At 53.7% G+C, this 9,858-nt stretch overlaps 1 protein-coding gene across 5 annotated transcripts in view; it reads right to left on the bottom strand.

Moving 5' to 3' along the window:
• Nucleotides 1–9,858, bottom strand: part of slc4a4a (solute carrier family 4 member 4a) — a 39,726-nt gene that overhangs the window by 28,240 nt on the left and 1,628 nt on the right. For all 5 annotated transcript variants that reach the window (XM_019876187.1, XM_019876186.1, XM_019876188.1 and 2 more), the window contains exons 2-4: nucleotides 9,768–9,846; nucleotides 5,805–5,878; nucleotides 1,257–1,424 (exon numbers count right to left, since the gene is read on the bottom strand). In XM_019876187.1, the coding sequence (XP_019731746.1) occupies nucleotides 1,257–1,424; nucleotides 5,805–5,878; nucleotides 9,768–9,778 (253 nt within the window). In that variant the 5' untranslated portion in view covers nucleotides 9,779–9,846. The remainder of the gene's footprint in view (nucleotides 1–1,256; nucleotides 1,425–5,804; nucleotides 5,879–9,767; nucleotides 9,847–9,858) is intronic.

Genomic DNA, 9,858 nt, shown 5'->3' with positions numbered 1-9,858 from the left:
CTTTCCGCGCGCATCTTTCCTCGTCTTGTTGGCGGAAAAACAAAAAGCAACGTCACCACCACCATCTTATTCTTCGAAAGAGGAACACGCACGTTACATCGGAAAATCGCTTTATGACGTACGCAGAGAGCACGCGCACACACTATACAGGATATTCATCGCGCGATCAATTGATCGATCGCTAAAGAGAGCAAGCTACGGTGGATAGTTAGCTAGCTAGCTACATAGATAGAGCGCGAGAGAGCGGCATAGACGATAAAAGATTGTACGAGAGAAAAACAAACTTTATCAGAGAAGCATGACACCAGTAATGCATCCATTTATGAGCATCAAATAGTCATGCTTAGAGAATGCGTTTGCATTTTGGGGGAAATAGGAGAAAGTCATTTCATCTCATCAAAGGAATGTAATCTGAAAAGAATAGAGTTGTTGAAATTCCACAAGAATAAATGAATAATATTGTCGGGCTCATAGCAAAAGCGACTGAGGAATTGCAACTTCCTGTTAGCAAGTCAGTTCCAAAAAATGTTCTCTTTTTTTCTGGTTTTCTAAAAAGATGGAAATACTGTATGACTTCGGGCAACGACGCTATTCGACTCACGACGCGGTCATGTTCGCGCACCGCACGTAGGCTCATTTGACGTCGGTGCTGTTGTTTTGCTTTTTGTTTTTTGTCATGACTGGCTTTTCTGGACACAAATCAGTCCCGAAGAAATCACCGCACCAAAGTCAGCGTCAGCAAACAGATGGCTGGCCTGTAATCTATTCTGTGATTGGATTTCTGTCCTGAAGAAAATCCCTCAACACACGCACGCGCACACTCAGGCGCACGAAGATGTAGACATTCAAGTCAAGTCCGGTCGTTGTTACGGCACGCCGCGCAATCAGACACCGCGCGCTACGACAAAGCCATCGCAAAAGCCCATCGAAAGCTCAGGCTGAAAATTGGCCCGATAGCATCTTAGCGTTTGAGCTCGGCGGCATCGGCGAATCCGTTTTCCAGGTGTACGGCCGAGTTTGGAAAATCATCACGACCGAGCCGCGGTGTTGCGCTTTGGCTTTGTGTCGGGTCGAGTGGCGGCCCGATCCGCCCAGAATGTTTCTTTTCCAGCCTCGGATTTTCTGCCCATTTGGAGAGCGGCTTGCGAAGGAAGGAAAAGACGGCGACGCTCGAGATTTTTCTTCTTCACGCGCTGGAGAAAGGCGGCCAAATGGCGCTCGGTCGACGCGCTTTGACGCGGGATGCGGGAACTCACCGAGGGGCTTGAGGATGCCCTTGCCGGCCTCCTCGCCGGTCTCGTTGTCGGAGGCGGTTTCCGACGTCCGCTCCTTCCTGTCCTTGTGGCCGGGCAATCGCCGCCGGTGGCGTCGTCGGCGCCGGTAGCTCTTGGGCACCCGGACGCCGATGTAAACGGTGTGGTGACCTGAAGGCAGAGAGGGAAAGCGGTGACCTGGCGGACCAGAATCCCTTGTAAAAGGTTGCGTCGTCAGGAGAATTTTGTATTTCCAGCAAAATATCACAGTGGAAAACGCAAAGAGAATTGTCAGAGAATTAGGAAGGGGGGACGAGTTTTTGTCTTGAATTTCCCAGCGACGCAAGACGGGGGAATTGGACGAGTTTTCCAGAAGCGAAAAGTTCTCAATTCCATTTGGAAAAAGATTTTCGATGGCATTTCACGAGGAGACGGGTCGCGCAGTTCTCGAGGGAACAAAGTTGTAACGGTCCACAGAAGTGGAGTCACGGCTTACGCCGACTTTTGGCACGAATGCCGAGAGGCAATCGGAGTCAAAGACGGTGCCCAAATCACCCGGGCGGGCCCTCCAGCGAGGAATCTTCGCACGCGGCTCCTAAAAAAGGCGAGGGAGCCCGGCGCGGGGCGCCCGAGCTTACGCTACACTGTCAGCGCAAATATCGAGAGGGGAAAGACAAGTCGCGCGTCTCACTGAAGCGAAAGAGCGGCCGGGCCGGGGCATTCACGCCGGTGAAAGCGCAAAGAACAAAGCTGTTTGCCCAAAGCACGCCACTGAAGTGCACCCGAATGCCAGCGTGCCCACCAATAATATTTACTCTCGACGCGACAGACATGAAGACACCTGGTGATCGTCGGCGGTGTTTGGGCATACACATCTTGGATGGAGAACAGCGCCGGCGCCGGCCCCCGGTCGAGCTGAACCCGCGCGTGCGTTTCAACGCCGAGCTGCCGACTCATCATATTTACGACGACGGCGACCGCCGAATCCGCTTCCAGACTTTTTGCGGCACGATCCCTTTCTCGGCGTGGCTGCAAAAGCCCGAGGCCCGACGCGCCCCCCCCGGCCCGTTTGACATCGTGACCTCTCGAATCCAATTAGCAGCTCGTCAGCAAGCTTTGCAGGAGCCACAAGGACCATCCCGATCAGTTGAATGGGGTGCGAGCGTGCCTTAAGCGCAGCTGCCAGCGCCAACCGCGGTGACGGGAGCCTTCAACCCAAAGACCAACTTTGGATCAGCCGAGACAAAAAAAAAAAAAAAAAAAATGACATGTGACCACAACAATTGAAAACGAGCAGTCCGTCGAGTGACAAGAAAGAAAACAAATGAAAACAAAAAGCCCCGTGTGAGACGGCCCTGAAAGGAGCCCCGCGCCTCACCGGGAAGAAAAAAAACAACAAACAACGGCGGTCTTTTGGCGTACAACGACTTTCATTATGCACGGCCAGAACAACGCGGCGGCGTCGCAGCGGGCTCCGGCGAAATACGACCGGGCTTGAATGCCGTCGCGTCCGTCCGAGGCCCGCCCCCGGCTGACTCGGGGCCGCCCGGACTTCCGTAACGAGAGCGTTTGGGCCGTTCCGTTGGGTGTCATTTTTTTCGCCCGGCGAGGCGACTTTTGTCTTGGATCTCGTGCGAGTGTCCCGCGGCCCTCGGGCTGGGCACACAAGTCTGCTTTGGTTGGCGAGCTTGTGATGTTTCGGGCCAGCACGGCCCGCACTCGGAGGCCTCGGACGAGGACGGCACCGCGCTCTTGTTTACGGGACAACAGCGTTCAATGAAAGTCCCGCCCGCATGGCGAGCGGCCCCACCTTCCTCGACAGCGCCGCTTCCCGTCGCAAATCAAGGCGCGGATGCTGACTCGGCGCAAGCTGCGCTCGCGTGTCATCCTTTGCTGGCGTGACGCTAAGATGACGCTCCGTGCTTTGCGCTTGGTTTACAATTTGTTTTGACTCCAAATGATCTTCGGTTTGCTTGTCAGCGAAAACCGTGTTTTGTACCCAATACTGCGCTTGAGCTCGGGTTTCGCGCTATTTCAACAGCAGCCTTTCCGATATTCCATGACGATGTGCATACGCGTGACAATACGGTGCTCCAACAAAAACCAATGTTAAAAAACAAAAAAACGCGATCTGCGCATGCCACTCTGCAGCCAGGCTTAATCCGACCGTCGCACTTCTGCGGGCGATAAAGGTCGCGAAACAAATCGCCACCGAAACGTGTACGCGGGTGGAGCATTTTCATTCGGTGAGCAAAACGCACGTCTTTGACCGCGGAAGAGGGCTGGAAATCTTCCAGACTCTCGGATCCTTCGCTCGGGCTAGCTGGTGGCAGCTCACGCTCGCTAGCTCGCGCGTACGTCGACGAAAAGAGCGGCGACAAGAAGTGCGTTTTTTTTGTTTTTTTAAACTGTACTTTGGACCGGAACTTGGGCCGCGACTGAAGAGCTTTGGCGAGACCACAAGGACGGTCATGAACGCAAATTGAGAAGCGGCCGGAGACCTGCCTGAGTTCGCTTTTCATTTGCGATTAGGCCTAAGCGGGAGCCAACGTCATGGTTCCACGCGGGCGAATTTGGCTTGGAAATTCAAGGCGGCTCTTTGCGCAGATGGACGAGCGGTCGAAGGAGGCGAGGGAGCACGTCGCCGCTGAAAGGAGGATTCGCAGGACGCCGCGGCAGCTTTGTGGCACCACTTCCTCTTCTTTCTCTCACTGGGAGAGCTGAACAAAACCCAAGCGCTGTCGGATGCTCCCCGGATGTCCGAGCGGCGGCGGCGGCGGCCGTCACCCGCGGCAACCGGCCCTGGGGACCACGTCGGAACGCCGCGGCGCATGCTAACGATGGAGCCGACACTGCCGACGTGGGCCTTCTTTGCCGGACGCCGAAGGCGTCGCGGCAACTCGGTTGAGAGACTTTCTGGCTTTTCCGATCGCTTCGTTCGGTCGGAGAAAACTTGATTTGGCTGACTAATCAAATTTTGAACAGGTGAGAAACGCACCGGCGGACAAAGCCGCAACAGCGCACGTGGCATTTTGCTTTTCAATCAAGCTATTCGACTGCAGCTTGATGGCAATTTATTGAAAAAAGAAAGTCATGAGTTCCTTGAGTATATTTGCTTCGTTAGTTTGTGTCTGACTTTGCATTTTATGCTCTAGCTCCGGACGGAGCACACGCGCCTCGCGACGCCGAGGTCGTGCGTTCGATTCCGAGCCCCCGTGGCCTTTGCATGCACGTTCTCCCCGTGCCTGCGTGGCTTTCCTCCCGCACTCCCCGAAAATGCACGCTAGGGTGACTGGACGCTCTAAATTGTCCCCGGGTGTGATTGTGAGCGCCAACGGTTGGGGCCGTACCCCGCCTGCTGCCCGAAGACCTGCTGGGATCGGCTTCATTTTTCTTTTTGGGCATGAAAGGGGCCATGGAAATGTGTCGGAAGATATTTCCATCCCCCTGATTTGATGATTCTCTTAATCTGCGTTTTATGGTACAAAAAGATACTTTTCTTTTTCCTCTCGTCATATTTTAATTTGCGTTTGATCCCCTTCTGACTTCTCTGAGCGCTCGATTGTATTGCTGTCTTAGTTTCATTCGCCTCGTGCGACACATTCCCCGGTCGGGGGTCTGCTGAGACAGAACGGGCCTCCCGAGCCGCTCCGCCAAGGTTCGTCACGTCACAAATGTCACGCTGTCTCTTTTTGGCTTTTTGTTTTCAGCCTCTATCGGTCAAACTGAGCTCAACGGTGAGCCGCGTGGAGATTCCCGCCCGAAACGCGCGGGGAGGCGTGAGTGGGCTCAAGCTGAGGTGACAGCTGACAAAACTCCGGCATCGACGGCGTGCTGGCAACCGACTGCGTCGCTCTTTTCGGACTTGACTTTCTTGGGATTTGAATCGGTGCGCGCCGTCTTTGCGCCCGCTCGCCCGTGTTGTCCCATCACGTTTTCGGAATTTTGGGTTGTTTTTGCGTATGAGTCCGAGTCAGTCTTGAATTGGTGTCCCGAGCCCATCCCTCGGCAATGCGTCGACAAGAAAACCAGCGTGCGTTCAAATTGCCAACATGAGAGCGCTTTTATAGGGCAAGACGTCCAGTTGTCAGCTTGTTGCGGCGGCTAATGTTCCTGCGTTTTGCTGTGCCATGCGGACAGCAGGCAATTTTAGGTGCCGATCAACATCGACTGGATTTCTCACTTGGGGGCGGTGCTCCTTAAAATCACTTTCTAATCACGGCATTTTTCTCATCAAACAAAAACCGTCAGAAAAGAGGCTTGTGTAGTGGGGTCCCAATCAAAATAGATGTCAATTCAGTTTTTTTTTTTTTGGGGGGGGGGGGGCGTACAGGGGCATCGCCATAAATTTGACTTGCGTGGGGGGGTGTCAGAGTTCAATTCCAAAGTTGTTACTCCAGTTGTAGACAGGAGATTGGCGTCATCAGCTTTTTCATTTGTTTCCAATTTGTAAGAAAAAAATCACGGTCAAGCGGGAATGAGAACGTTAGCTAAGAAACGGTCCAAACGAGCCAGGGCAGGGGGTGTGAACATAGGCGGCGTGGAACGTACCTTCCACCTCCTCCTGGTCGCAGACGTGCTTGACGAGGGATGCCCCGCGGTCCAGCACGGCCTCGTCCTCCATCCTGTAGTAGTAAAAGAGGAAGAAAGAGTGCTCACACCTCTCCTCCAGCGACAGCGTGGAGCCATAGCGTCTGGGCTCGTTCACCTGCAGCAGGTTGGGACTGGGACTAGGGCTCAGTCGGGTGCTGCTGGTGGCGCTCATGTCGCCCGAGCCCACCCCCCCCCGAGCCCCACGAGCCCAACGTCACCGCCTCCGCCCCCCCTCACCCCACCCCAATTCAGGGGACCTCAAAAAGTGAAAGAATGCGCGTCGCCCGTGTACGAGGGCAAAGTGCTGCGCGCCGCGGCTTGTGGCGCGGCGTTAATCCGGTGGCCGGGAGGTGAAGGCAAGGACAGGAAGCGTCCGCTAATTGGGTTAGCCTTCATGTAAACAAACCGCGGACATTTGAACTCATGGCGATGTCAACATTGTCACGGGGAACCGCAGGGATGCGTACCGGAGCCACATGCTCTTGACGGAAACGATCAAAACTAATCATAATGACCGTTAAAAAAAGGGAAGATGGCCGTGTCTTTGAAATTTGACATACTGTCTCACAGATACGTTTTGTGTACAAGCCTGACAAATTAGAATCATAAGGAGAAAGAAAGGATAGGACATTGAAAAACAATCAAGTCTCTGCTCCAGAAAGTCGTCAACTGTCAATCAAATGCAACCTGGAAAAATGCGAGGGGCTTTTCCACGCTGCCACAACGAGGCCTTCCACAGCGGCCGCGCCAGCGCTGACGATTGCCAACGGAACGATCTGAAGGGAAGACGTCGAGCTAGCTAGCGCCACATAAGATAAGAAAACCTTTCTTTGTCTCACAATGGAGAAATTCGCATGACCACGGACGGATAGCAACAATGATGCTGAGCGGCAGTCACGCCCGAGCCAAAAACGAGAACAATCCATGACTCCGGCGATTTCCAACTGTGATCGGGCAAGACAACAAATTGTCAAGTCGTGTCGTTGAAGTGGAGTCTTCCACATGCGCTATTCCAGCCAAGCGAGTATCACGTCAAGTGCGACTGGAGTGCCCAAAGGACCACAAAACAGAGCGCTCGCTAATTAGTAGAGCAGCCGGCAAAACATACTTGCCCTTCCTCCCCCTTCCTTTTGCTGGCCCCCCCCACACCCTCCCCCTCAAACAAGTGGGGCATCACATGTCTGTCTACTCATCCGCCCTTACAGGATTACGCCGGCTTTGCTTAAACGACAATCGAGTCGTAACACCCAAGACCACAACCACACACACACACACACACACACACACACAGACACACACACACACACACGCACACACACACACACCGCTTGGTTAATTCATGCCGAAAAAAGAGAAAGAAACGAGTGAGTGAGTGGGACCAATTGTTTCACCCGCATCATCAATGCGGGCTCACGGGAAACGAACACACATCAACCACTTGGTCGGACCGGCAACATGGGCTTGGATGTTGGACTCGTGGTCGACGTGCTGCGGGAAAGTCGAGTGGCCTCTACTCGGGCCTTCAAGTGGACGGCGCCTTCTGTCTCTTGATGGCGGTCAAGGGTTCAAGTCGATTGTTTGATGACGCGGCCATTTGCTCAGGGCACCGAGCTTGGTTAGCGCCACGGACGGGTTTCACCCAATGGCGTCTTTCGACCGACAGGCATAGCAACCGAGGAACGCAATTGCTTTGAATCCGACTCGCTATGACGCTAGTTACGGTAAGCGTCATTTGCGGGGGGTCGCTTGCACGTTCGTCTTCAGCAAATCGGCCAGTCTCATCTTGCGCTCAATAGGAGAGCCTTTGGTGAAAATTTGGGAAAAGAAATTCTTGTCCACTCCTCTCAGAGCGGCACATGTCGTCGGGAACGTCCCGTACGTCTACTCACGGTGGACGTTTCCTCCTAATCTCCACCGAGCGGATGTCCTGCTTTCACCCGCACTGAACGTTGCAGCTCGAGTGGCCTCAACAAGCTGCTGCTAATCCACACACACACACACACACACACGCACACACACACACACACACACACGCACACACACACACACACACACACGCACACACACACACACACACACACGCAAGGCAAGTGGTTGCGGCAATAGTGGCCGGCCCAGGTTCGCCGCCAGCGTCATTGCCATCTGTTGATCAAATTGGGGTACAACAAGGCCGGCTGGGCTCCAACTCAACTCCTCAGTCCACACAGAAAAAAGGCCCAAAACGATTGCGGTGCATATTGGCATCCTCCTCAACGGGGAGCAGGCCAGGCTCCTTTCGCTCTTACTTTAACAAGGTGGAGAAGGAGAAGCGGCTCAGATGAGGGATAGCGTTTAGCGTGATAGCTTCTGGTAAAAATATATCAGCTTCAAAAAAAAAAAAAAGGCAGTGTTATTGTGACAAGCCCAAAGGCCAGGCCACATCCAACACGAAAACTAGCATACAGAAGAGCAGCTCCACCTTTTATTCCTTGGACATTCTCTTTTGGGGGGCACGGCGAGTGACCGGTTGGCACGTCCGCCTCACAGCGCAGAGGCGCAGGGGTTGGATTGCTCCGGCCTTCCCGTGCAGAGCTCGCGCCTTCTCCCCGCGCCTGCGACTCGGTTTTCCTCCCACATTCCCAAAACGCGCGCGGCAGGTTGACTGAAGGCTCCAAATTGTCCCTCGGTGCGAGTGTGAGCGCCAATGCTTGTTTGTCTAGGTGTGCCCTGTGATCGGCCGGCGATCGGCTCAGGGCGAAAAATCAGCCGGGATCGACCTCGGCGCACTCGTGTCGCTCATGAGGAGAAGCGGCTCGCATAATGGATGGCTGGACATTCTCTTGCTTCCTGTTTTTATTTTTTGCTATTCTTTCGATTCCCAAAAAGTGGCCGGGCTAGGATGGCGCATTTCAAATCAATGCATTGAGAAATCCATTTTGATCAATGAAATATGTTAAGAGCACACGTGCACATATGTTGCGCATGTTTAAATTGCTATTTTTCAATCGCGCCGCGGAATCAAGATTTGCTCTCCGCAGAATCAGGCTCGCTCCCAGCGGCGTGAACGCTCCAAAACAAAGGTGGATGCATGCCCTCTTTCGATTTATTTATTTCTCTATTTGATGCCGTAATCTCTTTAGGCAATCACATACAATCCCTTTGCATGTCCTCCGCAAGCTCTTTGGCGTGATTTCAACAAGAGGGGGGCGGGGGCGGGGGCAGGGGGGGACAATAATAAGACAAGCGCAGGTTTCATAAGGCCAAAAGCGATCCGGCGGAAATGACGTGATGTTTGAAAAGCGCAGACTCGTGGAAGCAGCTGTGCAGGAAATCACTCTTGTGAAATACATTCCAGTGGAAAATTTCAAGTGTTGTCAGATTTTCCGCGGCCCCGCGCTGGAAAGGAGCGTATGGACGACGAAAAAGCGGAAGCCTTCGCCAGCCGCTTGTGCCCCCCCCCACCCCCCCGCACGCCGCGCTGCAGAAAGATGACTGCTTTGCCGCGGTCGTGTCGATGATCGCCTGCAGCGCTTGAAGCTTTGGAGCGCAGTCAATCTGCCCAACAAAACTTTTTTTTGTGTGTGTGTGTTTTTCGCTTTTGCAACAGTGGTTTTGTGATGCCGCAGAATTTCCGAAGGCAATGCGGTGGTTGGCGGTGGTTCAGTTGACAGTGACTGCTCGGTTACTCGTGACTTCCGATGGGGGACAAACACGCCTGCCATTGTGTTTTCAAGCACAAATTTAGCCTGGCAACTTGTACTGATGTTCCACTCGAACACGTTGTTACTTCAACCGACCTCCGCCGGCCCAGCTCACCTTGCCGTGCGGTCGCAATCATTCACCAGTAAGAAAAAAGAAATAAATAAATCATCCCCCACTTGCGAGTCGCGAACCGTAGCGACGGCGCCAGTTCCCAAGACCGTCCGGGGCCGGCTCACTTACTTCTTGCTCATCTTATGGAGCGGCGTGTGATGATTTTAGAGGTCAACGTGCTGAACGGGACCCGGCCTGATGTTCAAATCTAAAGTGACAC

The sequence above is a fragment of the Hippocampus comes genome, unplaced genomic scaffold, assembly GCF_001891065.2.
Source record: "Hippocampus comes isolate QL1 unplaced genomic scaffold, H_comes_QL1_v1.1 scaffold102, whole genome shotgun sequence".
Lineage (NCBI taxonomy): Eukaryota > Metazoa > Chordata > Actinopteri > Syngnathiformes > Syngnathidae > Hippocampus > Hippocampus comes.
This window is presented reverse-complemented; position numbering and strand designations above follow the sequence as displayed.